At 26.1% G+C, this 24778-nt stretch overlaps 2 protein-coding genes across 5 annotated transcripts; one reads left to right on the forward strand and one right to left on the reverse strand.

The window, feature by feature from the left end:
* Window positions 1-113: 113 nt before the first annotated feature.
* Window positions 114-7761, reverse strand: LOC114123437 (uncharacterized). Of its 3 annotated transcripts, XM_050205007.1 has the most exons (8): window positions 7504-7761; window positions 5656-5792; window positions 3846-4378; window positions 3517-3760; window positions 3350-3453; window positions 2875-2969; window positions 492-594; window positions 114-263 (listed from the first exon to the last, which is right to left on the reverse strand). In XM_050205007.1, exons 3-7 carry the CDS (start codon window positions 4361-4363, stop codon window positions 518-520), a joined length of 1038 nt encoding a protein of 345 aa, XP_050060964.1. In that variant the 5' UTR covers window positions 4364-4378; window positions 5656-5792; window positions 7504-7761; the 3' UTR covers window positions 114-263; window positions 492-517. The 3 variants fall into 3 exon arrangements, with proteins under 3 accessions (XP_050060964.1, XP_027842210.1, XP_027842211.1); XM_027986409.2 differs by lacking the exon at window positions 114-263 and having other exon boundaries at window positions 287-594; XM_027986410.2 differs by lacking the exons at window positions 114-263; window positions 5656-5792 and having other exon boundaries at window positions 287-594.
* A 2781-nt stretch (window positions 7762-10542) lies between these two features.
* LOC114123483 (glutamate receptor ionotropic, kainate 1) lies at window positions 10543-22848 on the forward strand. Of its 2 annotated transcripts, none has more exons than XM_027986488.2 (18): window positions 10543-10765; window positions 13484-13639; window positions 13753-13937; window positions 14178-14341; window positions 15741-15882; window positions 16187-16297; window positions 17810-17833; window positions 17938-18090; window positions 18206-18424; window positions 18997-19203; window positions 19422-19506; window positions 20109-20247; window positions 20469-20606; window positions 21294-21492; window positions 21565-21796; window positions 21888-22003; window positions 22066-22221; window positions 22297-22848. In XM_027986488.2, exons 1-18 carry the CDS (start codon window positions 10690-10692, stop codon window positions 22327-22329), a joined length of 2535 nt encoding a protein of 844 aa, XP_027842289.1. In that variant the 5' UTR covers window positions 10543-10689; the 3' UTR covers window positions 22330-22848. The 2 variants fall into 2 exon arrangements, with proteins under 2 accessions (XP_027842289.1, XP_027842288.1); XM_027986487.2 differs by lacking the exon at window positions 20469-20606 and adding an exon at window positions 20868-21008.
* Window positions 22849-24778: the final 1930 nt, after the last annotated feature.

Genomic DNA, 24778 nt, shown 5'->3' on the forward strand with positions numbered 1-24778 from the left:
AAATTGATACAATAAATGTATCCAATTATTTTTTTTTTAACCAAATACTTACCTTATGTAGTAATGTATACATTTTGATTTCATTATTGACTATTGTTGACTATTGTTTTAATTTAGTAAAGATTGTTAATTTATAAATGTTTTTGTTATTATATATCTTCGAAATGAATAATATGCAGTTAATTCGTTACAATTTATTTATCAAGGAAAACCATCATTTTTAAAACAGAGTGTGATGAATCTCGTTCTCATTCATCTTCTTGCTAAAATTTAAACATAAACACACTTTGTTATAAACAAATATTTATTTAAAATAAAGAAATAGATGATATTCAATACCAAGGAAATATCATTTTAATTTTCTTTTAAAGAAAATAAATGATTTATATACGAGTACATATACAATATACAATATACATATTTATATAGTACTTAAGTACATATAAATAAATGTATTACAATAATTAACAAAAAAAAAAAAAAAAGCTAACTTAAGAATAAAAACCAGTATTTTGTTTCAAGTTTTTCTAAAATTGTTTAATACATCTTGCATCAAAAAGACAGATTCTTTTATATCTGCTTTTGTTTTAAGACCTGAAATAAATATAATTAATTATTTATCAATATTAGAGTATAATGACACTAAATATTCAGTAAAATATTAAAAAATAATTTGAAAATACTATTTTTATTATAATATAAACTATTTTTTATTTATTTAAAATACAGAGATTCATTATTTAATAATACATTATTTTCTGACTTTTTTTTTGTATGTTTTATATATAATAAATAGTCGAAAAATAGTTTAATTTTTGACTTTGAATATAGTTTCAGTCATTTCAGATAGAAAATTGGATTTAGTTTGTACTCAAGAGAGATCAAAATTAAAAATTATCAGCATTATTCAAAATAATTAGAAAAAAACAAACGAAAAATTAAAGAAAACAGGAATCTAGTTTTTAATAAAATTGATTTAATTTAATTTGATGTAAAATTTGCATTTAATAATTAAATGATTATTTTTCAATAATATAATGTTCACATACATTTTTAAATATTTTAATTATTTTTTTTATATAAATATCGAAAAAAATTTATAAATTGTTAAAAATACTTGAAAATTTAATAAGAGATAAATTTTTCAATTAAAAAAATACACAATTTTTTACACATATTTTAATACAAAATTTGAACAAAATTAGATATTTTAATGAAAAATAATAATTTAGGTTACCTTGCTCGCTATAATTTAAAAAATATTTGTAGGTACTCGAAACTTTCTACATATTATATTCTTTTATTGTTTACACTCAATGACATTTTCTAATGTAATGTTTTTGGTAAATATTAATTCAATCTACTATATTATACATAATAAAATTAATAACTTTAATAGCAATACAAATATATTATAAAATATTGACTGACAGAGCATTTTAGATTAGAATCGTTGTTTTGTATGCAATAATTAATTATTGAAATCAAATTTAACACACATTATAGTGACTTAGGTGACTAGTAGCATACTGGTACCCTACTATCACCTTTGCTTTTATAGGTTCATACTACATCAGGTATACATTTTATTATAACCTTATTGCATCCTGAAAATATCGATATAGGTAACCAATATCAATATGTTAATAAAAAAAAAAAACACATTGATGTTTATTTTAATTTATATTACAGTTAATATTTAATTTATGATATTAAAGTTTCATAACATTATATTGTCATGATAATAATAAATAATAATTATACTTCAATTCAAATATAGTATCAATTTAAAAGAAACATTAATTATAAAATTTAATTTGGGAAATTTTTTTTTTTTTATATATACTTTTGATTTGTTTTCTTAAGTATTCTAATTTTAAATGCTCTTTTTTCTGTAATTTTTTTTTTATATTATTAATGTAATATAGGTTATTATATTAATACAATATATCATAATATACCTAATTATTATGATATATCACGAGTGGTATAGAGAAATCGTATCTATAAACTGAAATGTCCTCATCCCACAAATAGTAAGGTTTATTATACAGTATAGTTTATGAACTATTGATTTTATAGATAATAACGATAGCAATTATACAGCTGACTTGTATCACCAAAACGGGAAGCAAGTTACATGTCAAATTTACTACCTAAAAAAAAACCTTTTTTTGAGACACAAGTAACATGCAACCATTTTTATTGGTGATACTACTATCAATCTATTGATTTTGAAATATTGCTACTTATAGTTTAAATTTCATACAATTTAAAAAAATAGTCCTCTTTATCGTTTTAAGTTTGAATAAATAAATTGTGCATATAAAAGTGTATCACACTTTTTTTTTTTGCTTATCTCTCATTACATTTTTCCTCTAGTCTAAAATCAAAATATTTATAGATAAAACTATTAAACTCTTCTTAATAATTATTATTTATGCATACAAATATTGTAAATATAAAATGGAAATAACAATTAACATAATTTATATGGATTATTAAATAATAATCAATAAAATTTTTTTATTGTAATTATTTTATATATTTTTAGGGTTTTTTTTTAGTGTTATAAGATATTAGTCCAGCATAAAAATTAAGATTAAGAACTTGACTAGTTCTTACAATACTGGGTGTGAGAAAGAGTGCAAGTCGGGCCATCAAGTTCTGCGCATCCTCCTGCTATCAAAACCAATTCTTTTTGGTAGAGTGACATTTGGAGATGCGCAGAAAAACCGATTTTAGTCGCTGCTGACTTGCACTCTCTTGGCGCACTTAGTATAAGTTCTTTCATAAACAATGAATATTATGTTTTTCATAACTATGGTAACATAAAGATAGATAGTTATTTGAATATTTTTAATAAAAAATTACCTGTCAAAACTACTTTTCCATTTACAAACATTAAAAACACTGCACGAGGTTTGACCATCCGATAAATTAACGCAGGAAATACTTCTGGTTCAAAGCTAAACAATAAACATATAAATATAATTTATAATATTTATTTATATTAAATTAAATAAGATTCTATTTTGGTCTAGAATATTTAAATGGTTTATTTAAATAAAACATACTCATTTAAAATAATAAAATTGTTCAATAGTTAAGATTATAAAAGTAGTAAATGAAAATTTAAATTTAACATTGTTTATTATATTTTAAGTTTATTCAGAATATTATAATAATAATAATTAACATACTGTATTTGAAACTTGATTATTCAAACAAATTTAAAATAATTAATTTTGATTCAATATTATATATTAACAGATAAAAAACATAATTAAATTTAAGTAATTTGGTAAGGTTTATATAAATTTGAAGAAAAAGAAAAAAATGAATATACCTGGTAAATTGTGAGTGAGCAGTATTTAATTCTTCCAACATTATTGGGAAACCAACATCCCATGTGCATACAATGTTATGCACAGTATAATCACAAAATTGTACCTACGGAGTCAATTAGTTATAATGAAGTTTAATAATAAAATAAATAAATAAAATCAAACTAACATTGTGTCCAAGTCTTTCTAAAATTTTTGCTACTTTTCGACAACCTAAATTTCCAGTTCGGTCATCCTTAGCACCTTGCATAATCATTTTTCCTGAAGGAAATAATAGGCTAGTGACATTAGGTGTACGAAGGCGCATAATAAGCCCATTAAATCGCTGTGGATTATACTCAGAGTTACTAGTCCACATGACGATTCTTACTAAGTCTAAAGGACATCCCATGTTGGCACCACACACAATGTTTCTGCAATAAAAAAGTATAACTTAATATAATTTAAATATTGAATAATAAATTAATTATTTAATCATATTCATAAAATACTACTCACTGAACTTGAATAGATTGACCACCTTTGTTACATCGAATGAATTGAGGTATATGCATAATAATAGTTTTATGAGGATTTGCATTATTACTATCATCATTGCTTAACTTTTGTTTTTTTTTTATTGGTTCAAAGTTATCATCATCAAGTCCATCAAAAAAATGTTTATTTTCTAATGCCCCTATAACTTCTGGTGTTAAGACTACTTCCTCAGCATCTTCTAATTTTTTAACAAACTTTGAATCTGGTCCTTTTGATTCTTCGTTAAAATTTGTATCGTCTTTCTCGCTATATACTGGACCAAGAACAACTTCTTCTTGACCACCATCATCAGTGACTTTACCAAGTACTTCTTCTTGTACACTACCCAATGCTTCTTCTTCACCAGCAATTTGTTCTCCATATTCTTCATATTCATTGTCTTTATCATAAAGAGTTTTACTGAGCATAGCATGTAAACTTTGTTCACCCACATCACTCTGATCACTATCGTAAAATTCTTCATCATCACTTAAATCCATTTTTATAGATATATTCTGAAAGTAACAAATGCATTTTGTAGTTATACAATTACTGAAAATGGATAAATGATAAAAGTGGTTAATACCGTTAATGGTTTTATTAACATTTTTATATGAGAAAATCCTAGATCCGCCATTGAGTTAGTGACTCAACCTACAGTAATGCTAAACTACACAAAAGAGCAACAGCTGGATATTTTAAAATAAACTATTAACTAACCGTGAACTCATTTTAAAAGTTTTTGTTACTACAAACATGGTTATGTTATACTACAAGAATTTTGTTGTTTATTTGATATGAATTTAAAATGTTCACATTTTTGATTTGCAAACGTTAACTTAAAAGTTTAAAAATAACATTCCTAATAGACAGCAGTTGGTGGAGGGTTATTATCAACTGCATAATGTTTGACTCTACACCTTTAACTTAAGTTTTGAAATTAATAACGACCATTTAAAATATTATATCATCCAGTTAGTTAAGTTTGATTTGGTTCTATTAATTTATAATATAAAAAATAAAGTTTTACAGAATCGTTCAAAAAAAAAAAAAAGGGGGAAGTTGCTTTACTATATAGTAAGTTTTAAGTGTATTTTGTTAAATTTAAAATGAATGATGTATCATTTGTATCATTTTGTATAGTTCATACAAAAAATTAATTATTCTGAATAGAAATACTGAGTTAGTCTTTATTACTAAGAATATTTTATAATTTATTAATATTTTGAGATCAATTTATGATGCAGATTGATCAATTTTTGATATAATGTTTAACTCGCTCAAATAATTTTACACTTCACTAATATTGGAATTATCCACTTCTTATTGGCTGATATAATTATTTTACTATAGTTATACAGGGGTAAAAATGATTAATCAAAAATGAAAAACTATGGCATACTCCATAAAACGAAGTTTTCATGAAATTGTTTTAGACAAAATAAATGTCTTTAATATCTCAAAAATAGCTTTGAAAATTATATTGTATCTAAAAAATACTGATATAAATATTTAATTAATAAATCAAGTATCTATAGTTTAATCTTTTTTTAATTACATCAAAATAATAATTCAAAAAGAAATTTTGTTCTTTTAACTATACATAAACCATTTTTCTGCTCCAAAAACTGACAATAGGAAGAAAAAAAGCACCATTGTAAAACCAATAAATTTATAGGCCACATTTTTTCAGCATAGGTAGGTAAATTATAGCAATTTATTCTAAAAATAACCCGTTAAAAATTTAAAATATTGTAAAAAACCAACATAAAAACACAGATAATGTTCTTACCTTTGAACTTGGTTATAGGTCAATTCACTCTAATATTAAATTACATAACATATAATTTGTTCTGTTGAAAGCAAATTTGCTATGATGTACGTTTGTAAGACGGAGACAAAGTATGCAAGTATAGTGTCTTCTTAAACCTAACATAAAACAAAACCTCAGAATGAATAAATTGCATAACCAAATGCAGACAACAGTCTATATTTATAAATCAAAAATTAGGTAGTATAAATTATAATTTATTTTAACAACTTTTTATTATGTTTATATCAAAGCTTTATTTTATTAGTTCATTAAAATGAAAAAAAAAATGTTTTCCTAAATAGTAAGAGAACCCACTTAACATTATTTAAATACATAGCATCCATAAATAAATACATACTTTAAATTAATATATATAGATTGATCATTGTATATTTCTTAATACTTTAATATTAGCATCAGCACTCGATAGTTTGAAAATACTAAATAATTCTAAAAAAATAAAATACTGAGAAATACCAAACATAATTGGATATGTATATACCAAATCAATTAACCAAAGTTATTATAGTATACAAATAACATTAAAACCAAAAATTAAAAAAAGGAACATTTTAAGTATGATTTTTTTCAAAGTTACTTGTATAATAATCAAATAAAAAATGGAAACAATCAAGATTTTTTTAAAGAAAATATATCTAGCTCTAAAACCTACATTGATAAAATAGAGCAGCAAACATTAAAAACATCTGATAAAATAGCATAATATAATAAAGAAAAAAACTATTATTTAAAACGATGAACAGATGTTGATACCAGAAGACAAAATATTTTAAGAAGAATCACAATATTCATAAAATCTAAAATAAAATTTAAAAATAATGCTAGAAAAAAAAATTATGAATATTAATTTAATATGTATGATGTTTTTCAACTAAGGTTAGCTAAATAAACTAAACTAAGTCACTAAGGTTAATTTTTCACCTATTTAAACAAGATTTTCTTTATTTTTAGCACTGTTCCCTGTTTTTCCATCCAGCTTTGAATAGGATGCATTTTATTGTTTTTATTAGAAAGTATCAATGTAAGTCTACTATTTTCATAAAATTGTATAAACAAGTTTTAAATCAAGTAAAACTGTACATGAAACAAATAATAAATAACATCTTTAATTTTACATAGTAACAAAGTTATAAACAACACTTTTTGTGGAAAATTGTGTTTTTGAAAATATTTATTTTAGAGAACCAAAAACTGGTTAACTTTTTTTATTTATGTTACCCTAAACTTAAAGAAATATAATTCTTAGCATAAATTTAACAAATATTATTTATTGTTTTAAAAACAAAACTAGTATTCATTGGGATTTTTTAAGAGTAAGTAGGTATGTGCCAAAAATTGTATTTTGCCTTTTATTCTTGTATAGCCTTACTTATACAATTATCTAATTTCATACATCTATTTATTTTTACTCATATAGTTACAATTTAAACTAACATGGCAGATCATAGGAGTTGCAAATAAGTAACTAATATAATATAATTTCCAGTATAATATGTATTATTGAAGTTGAAATAATAATAAATTGCTATTAAACAAATTTGAAAATAAGTACTTAATTCTTTATTGGTGTCTTCTTAAATCTATAATATTGTTTAGGTTTTTGATGTATGATACATTGATGTGTTATATTAGGTAGGATCATTAAATAGGTTTGAGTGCATTCATTGTTTTACAAATTGCAAAAATACTATTAACCTATACGCCCATATTCAACGTACAGTCAAAAAATAATTATTATATCTAACAATATCTACATAAATATATTAAAATTATATTATAGATTGTTTGTAATGTATAATACTTTACCTGTTGCAAATCTAACTAAATAATTCTTTACGGTGGTGAAAGGTACACGCGTACCACGCGAGAAAGTACTATTTAGTATTCATGAATCACGATATACCTATTTAACAATTGGTATACCAGGAGCCATAGTACTATTTGATATAATAATATAACATAATGTTTTATGAAAACATTAAAATGTAAATATTTAATATTATTTTAATAGTAAAAATTTGAAATAAATTTATAATTTAAATAATTTAATATCATTTATTATCACACACACATAATCAATTTCCACGAGTTTACGTCGTGGGTTGTGATAAGAGTTGAGTTAGAAATTCATGGAATAAAAAGATTGATTAGCTTATACTTAATCTTTAGAGTAAAATGTGAAATGGTTACTTATCGGTCACAAGGATAGAGTAAAGTTAAGGAAACCAAAGTCTGAAAGTCTATTTAAGCAAACATTCCTAAAAAAATCATTACCTACCTAATTTAATATTTTATCTGTCTTGTTTCTGTGGGTTTAATTACCGGCAGTGGCTTGGTCGTTTGTGTTTGTCTAGTTCGTCAATTATCAAATTGAACATGACACATTACTGAAACATAATTTAAAATAGTATAGGAATTAAATCAATTTATATTATTTTAGAATTACCTATATGCATATAATATGATTACATAAAAATATATATTAGGTAGGTACAGAAGGTTTTAGAATTTAGGGTTTTATTAATTGTTCTGCGAAGGGACATGACGCACGAACTTTCGGAATTCCTAGCGTAACGAATTAGTTTTATGTTCCTATTGAAATTCCTATGAAACAAATGATCGAAAAATTCATTTTTAAGTACCTATACAATATCATTGTTTTAAATAATTGTGTAAGAAGTATGAGCGATATGATGGCAATTATTGTTAGATACCTAAAATATTCATTTTTCTATTAAATTCTATCATCAGATTTTCATATCCATTAATTTGATTTATGTGTTTAATGTGACTTTTGCTAGTTGAACTCGTAGGCTTTGGAACTACCACGTTTTACGTTATGCCACCGACTACCCACTTCATAACTTCTTAATAATAATATTTAATATTTTTTATCGCCTAAACATACGACAATAATAAGCAAATAAACACCAGCAAGTGTGTCTAGGAGTTCCTCGAGAGTATATTATTTTAGAGTTATGTCTACACGAGTGGCCGAATAGTAGCTAGCTACTCGGATCGATTATAATCCGGTATAACGCAGTTGCCTGGCAACCGACCGAAGGAGACTCCTATTGATATGTATATAAATAAAACGCGTACTCATTTTCCGAAAACTACTCGTGGGGAGACGGGTGGGGTGGCCTCCGAATTCAAAGATCGTAAATCGCGCGCTTTTCTACTGAATTATATTCGCACGCACACAATAAATATTTATGCGAGTTACACGACTGGAGGGTGTTTTTTTATGAATATAATAGTATTATATACACAATGTACCTTATGAATATAATAGTATTATATACATAATGTACCTTACGTTAGGGGGGTATTAAAAGGTAGACTAGTATTCTACAACAATAAACGGCTCAAATCGTTTTTATGTTGGTCTTTTTTTGCTATTGATTTTACAAAGATACGTACATCTTTTCCGGAAATTTTATCCAATACCTTTATGTAATAATATAATCGCACGTCTTGTAGAATTTCTGAAAATATAATATACTAATTAGTAATTAGCTTATTGCGGTTATGACAGAAATTAAACCATACCTATATAGCTATCCAAAATGTTATTTGTTAATAACACAATCAAAAAAACGTAACACTATAATATAATAAGCATACTATAAATTTGTGTACAAATTATTAACTAGGCAGTAGGCAATAAGCATACGATTTTAAGTAAACATCTTTTTCATTTAATCTTAAAGCCCGCACTGGCCACTGGTACATATTTTTATTGGACATTTTATCACATTACCTAGGTATACGTTTATCATTTATCATGGATTAATTAAAACACGGTTTAAAATAGATTCTATCTTGAACCGTGGTGTAAAAGAAAAATCTTTGATTAATTTATAATAGGTTGGTACGTAACTAGCAACTACACGTTATAATTTATTATTGTATTAACTGTTTAGAATTTTAGATCGACCATAAGTTTATCGTATTACATTTTAATTTCTATATTGAGCCAATAGTCGTGGAATTAATTGTTAGTGTTTTAGTGTTTTATTTTTTGTTTTCAGTACATTTATTATAGTAATATCGTAAATTATTCAACGGCCATTGGTCCAGGCAGTTCATGTATTGAGTCGACATGATATGCGCTACAGCACAGCAAAATACTTGGTAAATAACTATGATGCCATTCGTTTGAAAGGTAAAGAATACTATCTTACAGGGCACGATTGTGTGTTGTTTCGTTGAATTCCGAAACGAGCGAATAAAACGCATAGGAATAACATGCTAAACAGAGTTGTGTATACGATATGATGTATGATGACACGTATGGGTATAGTATACAATTTTGCGTACATTTTGTACAACTTGTCGTCGTGCCCAGTGACCGGCGAGAGTCTGGTGGAAAAAATAAAATCGTCCGGTACCTAATAATTACCATGGTCGGGTACGAGACAGATCAGTATAATACGTAATAATATTAATTAATATAATAATAATAACGACCTTAGTAATGTATTATGATTGCGGCTAATTAACCGTTTTATTTTATTATTATCATATTACATATATATTATATATATTAGGTACAGATAAAGCGTCGACAATTAGCCGTTTAACCCCCGTGCGATTGTTTAGTGTATACAATAATTATGTGCTCGTTGTCGCATCAGCCACAGAAGAGGAAAGGGTGTGCGGTCGGGGTTGAGTACGTTTTCAAAAAGTAATAAAACGGAAGAAAAAAGGAAATCGTACTGCCGGCGGTGGCGGCGGCGGCGGCCTCTACGCACAGCTTCCGGTCGTTGCCGATCATACTACGATCCTGCGCGCATGTGGGGTTGTGGAGCGCCAAAACGAACGATGCGAGAAACAGAATTTCTTTTTGCCATTCAGTGGACCACTAGACGGACAGTTGTCCGGTGGTCACGGACGCTCGTATGTAGACACACGTATATTTGTGCCGTGTAAAGCGATATTTTGATTTTCGCTTCGTACCACTCGTTCGTCGTCCAAACACGACCAGAAATGAAGTTGGAAATTTTCGTTTGGATTGTTCACTTTGCGAGCCGCGCATACACTCTGCCCGACACGATCAGAATCGGTAAGCGTCGCCGCGTCGGGCATCGCATATCATTATGATATAATGGCATTATTATTCTGAATACTCCTTATTCTTAAATTACTTATGTAATGTAGCCTACTACGATACCTATAATGTACTTACCAGGATCGTGAAGCAGAGTTGGTCAAAATTTTGTCTATACAATTCAATTATTACTCGAATGATATTTTTTTTCGTTCTATTTGAATTTCAAACATAATGCTAATATTGCTAATACAAAACACAAAATATGTATTAAATAATGATTTATATTTATTTTAATACTAGTATACCTAGTAATTCTTTTATCATGAACCACTCATTATTTCAAAAAATATATAACTATGTTTGAAAATTAATCGAATAATTTTTTATTGGAATAAAAAATTATCCAAATAACATTTCATTCGAATGACGCCCAACTCTGCTGTGCAGTTATAGAAACTCTATAGATTAGATATATAAAAATTATCGTCACAATATAGTTGGCGCGGCGTTCCTTCAGTATTTTATCCGTAAAATACACGTCTGGTGACATTTAACTTTACAGTGGTCTTTGATTATTTTGGATTTTTATCGATCGATGACAACCTTTAAAAATATATATATAGAATTTAGAATTATTGTGTTACAAGCGTTAAATGACGATTTTTACGTATTAATATTATGTACTAAATGATAAATAGGCAAAATCTGTTATTAATTAATTTTATTATTCTAAATACAAGACATGTTGTGTAGTTGATTAAAATTTTTTTATAAGAATATAGTTTATTATTTTATTGTTGATTGTATGCATATAAAATAATAAATAAATACTTTCAGGATGCTTCATATTATATTCAAGCATATTCACCTCGATTTTTCCTTAAATATAACAATTTGTCCAGATTGAATAAAATAATTGAATTTAATTTGGAAGCATAGGAGGTGCTTAAAAAATAAAAACTATATTTTCAAATATTTAGATGTTTAGATTTTTTATAACATTAAAGGAGTGTTCTATAGGCTATGGCGCTTACAATCTATTTATTTTAAAAGAGAGTCGCCTTGTTTCTTGCGGTAAATGATTTAAATAGCAATGGGGGTTTTTTCTTTAAAAAAATGTCGATTATGCTGTACTAAAAATAATTTTTGAATTATTCAACTTAGTGTATTATGGATAATATAGATCCATAATAATAGGTCCAGAAGATATAAGGTCTTTTATGATTCAAGAACTTTATTGTAATTATTTTTAATCGTTTAAACTTTTTAAATCGTAAACATTTTTAAAATTTAATAAGTATAAGGTGCTTTACTAATAATTGGTACATAATTATATTTAAAAAAATTAGTAAAACCATTTTTAAAGACTATTATCCTTAGTGTATACATTTTAATAACCTAAAATTAGAAATTATTCATTCAAATCTTGATTTAGATACATTTAATAAAAAATAATAATAATAAATAAATAATAATTTGATTAACATTTTTTAGTAAAAACTTTTGTATATCATCTGAAAAAAGTGAATAAATATTTATTAATTACTATTTTTTTTTTTTGTGAAAAAAAATCTATTGTTTTGTTTACTTGCAATAAATATTTGATATTTATGAAATGTTTTTATACAGTTTTGAAAGGCTGTAATACATTGTATTTTTGTAATTATATTTTATTTTCATAACTGTCAACTATAATCACTAAAATTACTTGTCAACTCATCAAAATATTATTTACAGTTAAATTAATTAAAATATTCTCCTGTTAAAAAATATAAACAGTTTTTGACTGTCAAAACTAATAGGTAGATACTGCATTTTATGTAATTATTTTCACAAGCACGGAGAAATTAATTAAAAAAAAAAAAGTTTTATTAAATATATTTTTAAATTAATTATTATTTATAATTATTTTTGTTTATTTAAAATATAGGTTTAATTTATTTTTACTTATTAATTATGTATTAGTTTATGAATATGTTTAATAAACGTTGTCAATAACTATTGTATTATACATTTGAATAAAATACATTCAGCCATTCAGGGAGATATTTTAAAGGGGAAGAAAAAATTTTACTTGCTTGGTTCATATTACACATTCAATACAACAACTAAATTTTAACTTTACATTTTATAATAAGAAACTATAACAGTAATGAATAATACCAATTATTTTATTATATTATTTTCAATTAATATAAGGACGTAATAGCAATATTTAAAAAAAAAACAATAATTTTGTTTTCACTCTTCTTTTTTAACAACCTTAAATCTTTATAATAATAATAATAATAATAATAGGCATTAAATAAATAAATTTGAGATAAATCTATATGACGGGTGACACTATAGGAAAAATCTATCTATCATAGTATTAAGGCCCTCTCCTAAAAACTATTATTCAAGCTTTGTGGTCTTATTGTGTCCACGTGATATATAAATAATCTCATAATATTTTTAAAAAATTTGATTACTGCAACGTTCCTTTAACTAAACTTAATGATAATATATAGTTTTAAAATTTGAATAATGATTTTTAAAAAATGTACCTATTGAGGAAATATATAATTAATTCAATTTATACATGTAAGCTTTCAGTGGTATGTAGTATATAGTCTATTTACAATTCCTTTTGGAATTTTATTATTTTAAAGATCTTAATTTTAAATGTATATGATATAATATGATTATATTATTTGCGTATAATACTCTACTTTTTTTTCCAATTTTCAGGAGGTTTGTTTCATCCAAATGACATCAACCAAGAAAATGTATTCAAACACGCCATCCACGACGTCAATGCCAATCGGCTCATACTTAGTAGATCGAACCTTTCTGGTCAGGTAGAAAAAGTATCACCTCAAGACAGTTTCCATGCTTCAAAGAGAGGTTATAATATACCTGTGACTGTTAATATAATACTAAATATATATCAATATAGCTATTATAATATAAAAAAATATTTGCTCAAACATTACAGTTTTTTATGCAATTCGTTACAGTATGCAGTCTACTTCGGCTTGGCGTCGCCGCAGTTTTCGGCCCACAATCTGCTCAAATATCCAGTCACGTCCAGTCCATTTGTGACACGATGGAAATACCACATTTAGAAACGCGATGGGACTACAAGTTGCGACGTGAGAGCTGTTTGGTTAATCTCTATCCACATCCGACCGTATTATCTAAGGTAACGCGTGTTATATATTATAATTTATAATATATTGTTATTACATATACATATACATATATAAATATATTTATATTGTACAAACGGTTCATGATGTATAATCATTAATCAATGATTATATTTATTTATATTTTACACCATATTAGACAATATATAATTATTAATTATATTACTTATAAATTTATAATATTAAATAATACTATGTATGATTTACGACACTTTGCTACGTTACGTCTACAGGCGTACTTGGATTTGGTGAAAAAATGGGGCTGGAAGTCGTTCACGATAATATACGAGAGCAACGAAGGCTTGGTGAGGCTGCAAGAGCTGCTGAAAGCCAGGAACGGCGCGTTCTCAGCTTACCCGATCACAATCCGTCAGTTGGGTTCTAGTCGAGATCACAGGTAAACATTATAAAAACTAGAGGTACATATGTTTAGGTGTGAGAGTAATGACTTTTAATGACTATTCTTCATCTATATTTGGCTGTATTTATAATTATTATAATAGATTATATAAATAGTAATATAATGCAAATACGAGTAGAAACTTAAGTAGTATAATATTATTTTTAGTGAACACTTTAATGCATATTGGTTATTTACATATTATATACATTTATAGATAAATGTAATACTTATCAATAGGGCTCGGATTTTAAAGCCTAATAAGCAACTAAAAAAGCACATGAATATTTTAAAAAAGCAAAAAAAAGCATATATATTTTAAAAATAGCAAAAAAAAAGCATGAACAAAAATTAACATGGACTATAGTTATAAAAATGAATAAAAAAATTTGAAATATTAATTTAAATTTAAAAAACAATTAACTACGAATCATGCATTTACCTGTATTTTCAATTGTGAAATTGACTCTAGTGTCTGACACAATATTTTTATAAGTAGAAAACAAACTCTCTACATCCACTGAAGTGATCAGTACATACTTCACAGGAGGTTTCAAATCACAACACTAAATCTTAAATGTTGAAATGGTCGATATCAATGCTTTAGGCATGCTGACCAGCTGACCGTATAGGTACTACAAGCAGTGCGAGCTATGTATACATCGATAGTCTATATACGTTTAATACATTTAAGAAATAAGCCCACAACTAAAACCACAATAATCCAATATTCGCATTCTGGGTTTTTACATTTATTATTAATTTTTTTTTTTTTTATTGCAATAGCATAATAAACATATAAAAATTTCACATTGAAATAATTGAAGAAAAGCAATATGAAAGCAAAAAATGCATTTACAAAAAAAAAAAACAAAAATAAGTTAGTTAATTGGGAATCAGAAAGACGTGAAACGAATTTATGTATGAAAATTAGATTTTTATCTTATATATAAAAAAGAAGCGTATATGCTTTAAAATCCGAGCTCTATTTATTAATAATATCTATATATAGATAGTATAGTAGGTACTATAGTTAATGAACAATTCAAAAATAGTGAACTTATAATTAATAAATAACCTGATAATACATCACGATCATTTAAAAAAGCTTGTACAGAAATAAATATAACTTTACTGTTTGGAAATTATTTTTTACAATACTCTCATAATGGTCAGCGTTTATATTTTAATCATAAAAATATCGAAGGTCGTGAAAATGTAGAATAGATCTTCCTGAATAATACAAGTATCTATTTATTTTTGTATTTTGGTTAACTTATGAATAATAACATATCACGTGCATATACTCTTTTATATAAATTTATAAGTAACTAAGTAAGTATGATTATTTAATCGAATATTGATCGAAGATGTGATTGGTCCTGTTTATCCGTAGGCCTCTATTGAAGCAAATAAAAAATTCGGCAGAATCCCATATCATACTTGATTGTTCAACTGAAAAAATATACGATGTGTTGAAACAAGCTCAACAAATAGGAATGATGAGCGACTATCACAGCTATCTTATCACATCTCTGGTGAGTTTTTTTGTGGTTTATCTCCAATCGTCATATATAATGTATAATATGCACGATTTTTTAACCGTGAACCAAGAAATTTCTTGAAAAATACAAGAGGTTTTTAAATTTTAAATTTTTGGAATAAAATGTATTTGTATATGAAGACAAGATATTATTATGTAAATTTATTTTTACTTAAGTGTTTGAAAAATTCTTTGTATAGATTCTTTAAGATATTACCTGGTTTACGATAAAATAATATTATTATTCAGTACTTATAAAGTGTACTCTGTGTATCATAATGAGCATTTTGAATTTTCAGGACCTTCATACGATTGATCTGGATGAATTTAAATACGGCGGTACAAACATTACAGGTTTCCGGTTAGTGAATCCCGATACACCCGTGGTACAAAAAGTGTTGAAACAATGGGTGAGTCAACTTTGTCATTCTATCGTTTAGCATAATATATTATGTACAAGTGTATATTATGAATAAAGTACCTATAATGCATATTATAGCTATAATTTTAAATTGACAAAATAAATGAAACGAATTAATTGACTCCCAATGAGTATAATTATACCTCGATCGATATTAATATGTCGTGTGTGTTATGACTTATATACCAATTAACTTAAAATATATGTATACCTAGAACGGTTGGAATAATAAGCTGTTATTGTAATAATGAGTTATTTTCTGAGTTCTAACTTAATTGGACCACATATCATATCTACATTCATTAACTGGTGAACCAAAATGGTATTTATATTATTATTAATTATTATTAATGACTTGATTTGTTTTTGGTTTCTGCTTAAAATGTTCGTTAAAGTTACATTTTAGATCGATTTGAAGTAGTTAATTACAAATGTAAAATCACGTTTACGAATCATATAAATTAAATTTAGGTATTTAATAATTCATATAATACTACATTAAAATGTATTACTTTAGGTTAGGTTATTAATATTATATCTCAGTATAAATCGATAGTAATATTCATACTTAAATAAATCATACTGTTTCAGTATTTAAAATGCATACTAAGCGCCAACGCACAATTTATTTAATTTGAAATTATAATATTATAAATAAACTTGTAAGTCTTTAATAATATTTAACTGTTGGATTTTAATAAAATTACTCTTCAAATAACGAAAAAATATTTAATTATAGATTTTATAAATTTTAAAATATATATTTTTTTTACTTTTTATAATAATATTTGTCTGTTCAAAAATTGAACTTGAAAATATTTGTTGACTTAGACTTTCTGACCGAGAATACTTACCTATAACTTTTTAAATAATTCAGCATCAGCTGTTTTATGCTTAAATTATCGATAAGTTTTCAGCAAAAAATAAAAATAATACTTTGTAGAAAATAAACATATTATTAATATAATATTATAAAACTATTATATAGAGTTTAGCGAAGTATTTTTCATTTAATACAAAAATATAGTTAGATTTTTGTGTTCTGCCATGTGGCACCATTAAGAAATAATTGAAGAAGTTTTTATAAGCATATATCGGTGTATTGGTACTTTTGTAGTAAATTGTTTTCATTTAAGAACCGCTCGTCATTAATAATAATAATAATAATAATAATAATTGCGATGAAATTAACGGTTCGTTTGTAACTTATTATTCTATACAGCATACTTTTTATAAATATTTTATGTTTATTGGACATAATGTAACATTTAATTATATCGTATTGACGATTGAATTCCGAATGCAATTATTCTATACATTAATCCACTGCTGCTTTAGTTCACGGGTTTTTGATTTAATCACAATTCACAACTCACCTAAACGTTCATCGAAAATTACATTATTCGAAGAAAATCTATTTACACAAAGCATAATATGTAGTAAATAGTAATCGTTTTTATCATATTTATTATATTATGTTTTTGATTCTATACTGTTGCAGGGAGAAAACTTCACCGTCATGTCGGTAAGAAAAACGAACAGTCGTATATATTATAAATGTGTATTAATCATTTATTATAAGGTACTGCAATATTTATACCTTAAATGACCTAACATTTGTCTGTTTAGACGGAAACTGCTTTAATTTACGACGCCGTCCATCTATTTGCCAGAGCACTCCACGACCTGGACAGCAGCCAAAAGATTGATATAAAACCATTGAGCTGCGATGCTTCTGATACATGGTCCCACGGATATAGTTTAATAAATTATATGAAAATAGTAATGCAAAATATAAGAAATATTGTGTTCAATATTTCATGATTTCCTTCATGTAATAAATAATGTACATTTATTTTATGTTTTATCATTTTTTTTTGTTATCGTCATCGTATAGGTAGAAATAAGCGGTCTGACTGGGGTCATAAAGTTCGACAACCAAGGATTTAGGACCGACTTTGAGTTAGACGTGGTAGAAGTGAACAAAGAAGGACTATCAAAGATAGGAACTTGGAACTCCAGCCAAGGGATAAACTTCACCAGGTCTTTTGTTGAAGCCTACTCTAGCATCGTTGACAATTTGCATAACAAAACACTGGTCGTCACTTTGATCTTGGCAAGTATTTCCATATAATATGATATATAATGTATATTAGGGATGTGTTGAAGTTAAGTTTTAAAAAAAAATTCAAATCAATTTTCATTTATACTCGAATATTTCGAACTTACTTGTACATTCTAAAACTATATCATATATGATATATTCGAATAAGTAATTAAATTTCTCTCGAATTTTTAACTTTTATAATTTCTTTAAGATCGAGGATTCGATGAGTTCGGGAAACTGTCACTAGGTTATGTTCATAAACTATTATTAATTAATTTTATATTACTTTTATAAAGTCGCTGATTATAAAAAATTGTAAATCGCCGCAAACAAAATTATACGACAGTTTTTAGTTTTGAGAACACGATTAAATTATGATTTATACAAAGTTATATACATATATATATATATTTAAGATGTAGTAATATTAAATTCATTTAAGTATAAAAACAAAAACAAAAAACAATTATACTGATAAAAATTTGAAATTTTACAAGCGCCGAAATGTCGTGTTTACGAGCCAAGTCGGTGCATAATATATTTATATATTTTTAATCGACGATGGTACGTGTATTTTGCAGAGTTCGCCTTATACTATGCGCCGCGAATCCAGTCTAAAACTAGTGGGCAACGATCAATTCGAAGGATACGCGATCGATTTGATATACGAGATATCGAAACTATTGGGCTTTAACTATACACTGAAACTTGTGCCAGACGGTCGTTATGGTTCTTACAACGAAGACACAAAAGAATGGGATGGGATGATGGGAGAGCTTTTACAACAGGTTGGTCTCGTACATATACAAATAAATTATTATAACTATAAGTTAGATTAACTTGTTATTATATTTACGTATGATAACCTTATCTGAATATTAAAAAATTATAATTACAGGTACAGTAATCGTCCTGTCTGTTGCCTAACACAAATATCACATACTATACTATAAATATATATATATATATATATATAAACCATGATTATATTTATACAATGTTTCAGAGAGCAGACTTAGTGGTGGCTGATCTAACTATTACCTACGATCGCGAACAAGCTGTAGATTTTACTATGCCATTTATGAACCTCGGTAAGTATTTTCCTTTGCACCCTAAGTCTCAATAACCCATAAATTACATTAAAATGAAATGCAGGAATCTCTAAACTACGAATCGTGAACAAGTTTTTTACTTGTCTTGCCTAGGCGATAATCACAGCGATTAATCCAAATATGAACTATTCATACAAAATGTATATTGTTTATTTTTATTTTATATTTCAAGGATTTATTATGCATCATAATTTACATATAGGATTAGGTACGTTGAACATTAAACATAAATATATTATTTAAAAAAAAAAAAAGAAGTAATGTACGAGTAAAATACACAAATGAATCTTTACAATTATTTTATAAACAATGGTGTGTCATAATATTAAATATACAGTTAAAAACAAGCGCTTTTTTATTGTACTCATTAAATTTTTATAAAATTAATAAATGTAGATGAGATTATACATATTTTTTGCTACAAAGTGATTTAATTTTTAATTTTTAATCGATTTATTTTTCTCCCAATAAAAATTTATTAAATATTTACGTATCCTTGAAGCCTCAACAATACTCTAAAAAATCTGCACATATAATATATATATATATTATTGACAAGTATTATCTTAATACAATTGCAGGCATAAGTATTTTGTACCGGAAGCCAATCAAACAACCACCGAACCTATTTTCATTTTTGTCTCCACTGTCGTTGGACGTGTGGATTTACATGGCCACGGCGTATCTTGGCGTATCGGTTCTCCTCTACATATTAGCAAGGTATAACGTGTGTTTCACTAATTCCTATTATTATTATTATAAAATACTTAATAATAATAGTATATTATACGTTAAAATGTTTATAATATACTAAATAAATCGAATAAAATAATACATTACAAACTATGATAGTATAATATGTATACATGGTACTTCAACTATTATAATAATATAGCTATAATATTATATAAATTGTAAAAATGTGATTTTGTGGATAAAAGATTCACCCCATACGAATGGTATAACCCCCATCCGTGTAACCCAGATCCGGATAACCTAGAAAATCAGTTCTCCCTCATGAACTGTATGTGGTTTGCGTTCGGATCTTTGATGCAACAAGGCTGCGATATACTTCCCAAGTAAGGAAACGTTAAATGGAGTATCTGTGTACATAATAGATACATACATAATATATAGATATTGCACCGTCACGTATATATTTTTATATTGCATTGGACGCAACGATGTTGGCGCGTAGGTATAGGATTAGCAACCGTAAAAATCCGTTTTTATTACTGCTCACGTATACAGACGACACATATATAAGTATATGTATATACCTACTACACCAATCTATTATATTAAATAGCTCCTGTAGTTTTTGCACGTTTTGTGTTTAGGTTTAGTCCGTATGAATGGGAAAATCCACATCCTTGCAACTCTGAAGCCCCAGATGTTTTTGAAAACAAGTTTTCTTTGAACAATTCACTGTGGTTTACGATCGGCTCTCTGATGCAACAAGGATCTGATATGGCTCCTAAGTAAGTATTTTAAGTTTGCATGCAAACGTTCCCAGCTATAACTCATTCGTTATGGCTCGCTCAGAGGGCCGATCTCCGCTGCATTTATTATTATATTTTTATTTTAATCTTAAACTTTTTGTATCCATCCATTTCTAGTATTTGACAAGTATTTATTGATTTATTAGTTGCACGGTATTTTGCTTTTCGTTCGTCCAAAAAAAAAAAAAAAAAACAATAATAATAAATAAATATATTACTTTAAATAATTATATGACTTATAATCATCATACCGTTTAATCACAGAGCCGTTTCCACAAGAATAGTGGCCGGCATGTGGTGGTTTTTTACGTTAATCATGATCTCATCGTACACGGCTAACTTGGCGGCGTTTTTAACCGTGGAAAGAATGGACTCGCCAATTGAAAGTGCCGAAGATCTTGCTAAACAAACGAAAATAAAATACGGTGCACTTCGTGGTGGCTCGACAACCGCGTTTTTCAGAGTAATATTTACCGAAACAAACATCAATTGAAATTTGAAATTTACTAATTAAATTATGTGATTTTTTTCCAAGGATTCAAATTTTATTACATACCAAAGGATGTGGTCATTTATGGAATCGTCACGACCAAGTGTGTTTATGTCTTCTAATAACGAAGGTGTAGAAAGAGTTGTAAAAGGAAAAGGAAACTATGCATTTTTAATGGAATCCACTAGTATTGAGTACGTGATTGAGAGAAATTGTGAGCTCACTCAAGTCGGAGGGCTTTTGGATTCAAAAGGTTACGGCATAGCGATGCCACCGAGTAAGTTTATATATGGGTTGTATAGATATTTGTCTTAATCTATATGAATGCTATAAATTTAAATTATTTATTTTATGTGTTTGTTTGTTAGATTCTCCATATAGAACAGCGATTAGCGGGGCAGTATTAAAACTTCAAGAAATCGGTAAACTACATAAGCTAAAAACAAAATGGTGGAAAGAAAAAAGAGGCGGTGGCGCTTGTCGGGTAATCAGATTAAAACATAAATGTTAGAACTTCTTATGACAGTTAAATTAAATTTTTACTAGGACGATACTTCAAAGTCCAATAGCGCGGCCAATGAGTTGGGTCTGGCTAATGTAGGTGGCGTGTTCGTAGTGCTAATGGGTGGAATGGGTGTAGCTTGTGTTGTTGCCGTGTTTGAATTCGTATGGAAGTCTAGAAAAATAGCAGTCGAAGAGAGGGTATATAATAATTAAACACTCACGAAAAATGATGGTACCAATCTATAAATTGCATATTTTTGTCTTTGATTTCAGATTATTAAGTACCATACGAAGTATAGAAAATGAGTTATAAAATCACACTGATATTTTACACTTGACTATAATATTAATTATTTTTTTTTAATGTGTCAATTTATTTGTTTATGATTTGATTAATTTATCTTAGACTAAAGCATATATTATATTATACTGTATTATAAGTTGCACATTCGAATAGTAATACACCGGTAGCGGGAAAAAAAATTCCAAGTATAAATATATTATTATAAGGCAAATTATTAAAAAATCCCAAACTTTAAAAACGGCGTATTGTTTTTTATTGTTTAAAAAAATGTTTTTTTATATTCAATTTTTAAACTTTTAAATTTGACTATTTTTTTAAGAGTCTTATATAACTGATGGTTTTAATTTTTTGTCTATAAATAAAATGGTTTATACAGCAATATATACATTCCAATTTTGTAACGCATTTATATAATGTTATATAAATATAAATATATATCTCATATATAATAATAGTACCTAGGCTTTATAATCCTGTGTTATTCTCGATAATAATAACTGGTTATGAATTACAATGTTGTATTTATTGTATATTTTATTTATACTGGACGATGTATAATCTAATCTAATTATTAAAAAAATAATAAAATTTTTCAATTGTTTGATTTGACTTTAATAAATCTTCTAACTATTGATAAATTCCAATTATAGCTATTTGAAATTGAACGTTATAAAAGAAACCACATACCATGACCGACTTCAATAAAAAAACTGATATCAATACATATTACAGTACCAAATATCAAAACCAAAATGATATATCTGTCATAGGTATTAGGTATACTTACAGTAATGCAAATATCTAATAGTCAAATATTCATTGGTGTTTAAATTAATCATTTTTTAAGTGTATAGCTTCAAAACAATTTGAAAATTTTCGTAATTTTATAAAGACGAATAATGCTCAAAAAATTAAGTTCCCTTTTTATTTTTTTTAAATTAGGCGTAAACAAAAAAGAAAAGGTTTGTATCAAATACGAAAATTATGTATAAATTGAAAAAAACAAATGTTTTTAAATAGAATACCTAAAATATTTTGAAAATTATTTCATTTATAGTAAATTTTAATAGCAAACATGAATATTTAATAGAAATTTCAACCCTGCAATTATTATTATTTTAGATAAAATAAAAGAACAAAATCGATTTTGACATTTTGTCAAAAAATAGTTTATTTTTAAAATTTCTGCATTTTTTTTACAGATTATTATTTTCAATAATCACACAATAACTTTTTATTTTATTTATTACTTATATTTAAAATGTTTAAATATAATTTATTAAATAAATTTAAAATGAACTTTTTTATTATTTTTATTTTTTGAGATTTTTACATAAATAATTAAATTGTGTAATTTCGGTCTATCTTTCTTAATAATTTCTTTATACATACATGAAATTATGTAGAAATGTGACTAATGTAAAGGTATGTATTAACTTTATAAAATAGTTCATTCATATTTTTGTTATTTTTAAATTTATTTATTTGGTTACAAATTAATTTTAATTTGCACTTCTCATGGAAAAATGTTGTAGTATTTATAATTTCAATTTGTTTTTCATTAACATGTTCAATAGTAAATTATACAATGTTTTTTTGTCATTCCTTATTCCTAGATACTAAAATAGTAAATTAATCTAATTTTTCATTAGAAACAAAAAAAAGTAGATGTTATCAAAATATAATGAAGGTAAGTTGTCAATTATTATGAATTAAAGTTGATTAAGGTAATTATTAGATGTTATTAAATGTTCGAATTGGTAAATAATCTACTTATTGACAAATCGCCATACGTCGCAATAAATCATCTATCGTAGATTTGTGAAGATATTACTTAGGATGTTTGAACCACCATTTTTAAATATTATTGTTTATAATCGTTTATAGATATTACCTAGTCGAAATTTTTTGTAAAATATACTTTTGAAGATAACCTTAATAGAAATTATTTGGCGAATTCAGATCAAGACTATGAGGTGACCAACGTACTTCTGGAGTGACATTCTTGGTGAGTAATAAATATTATTAATATTTGATTTTGGTCAGTAATTTAAATAAAATAATATTTAAAATAAATACAATAGGAATCATATTGCATACGAGTCTGCAATGGAGTACCACATTTTATGTCTTTTGTGTCTTTGGAAACCGTTACCAGGGTAACCGTAACGCTTTTCGATTCTGTGTGCCGAAGCAAAGACATAAAATGTCAAAAATAAATATTTTTTTTAATATTAAAACAACTTAATTTTGTTTTATCAAAATCTAGATAATAATAATATTTGATTGCGCATAATATTAGTGACTTAGATGTATATTCTGTGTATTCATAAACTAAAATGATTGATTTCGAAATGGCTCATATTGATTTAGGCTCGTAATACATATCTATTTCTATCAATTAATGTCTGAAAAATGGCCGATATATAAAAATTTAGTCATACTACATCA

The sequence above is a fragment of the Aphis gossypii genome, chromosome 3, assembly GCF_020184175.1.
Source record: "Aphis gossypii isolate Hap1 chromosome 3, ASM2018417v2, whole genome shotgun sequence".
In the NCBI taxonomy this organism is placed as follows: Eukaryota; Metazoa; Arthropoda; class Insecta; order Hemiptera; family Aphididae; genus Aphis; species Aphis gossypii.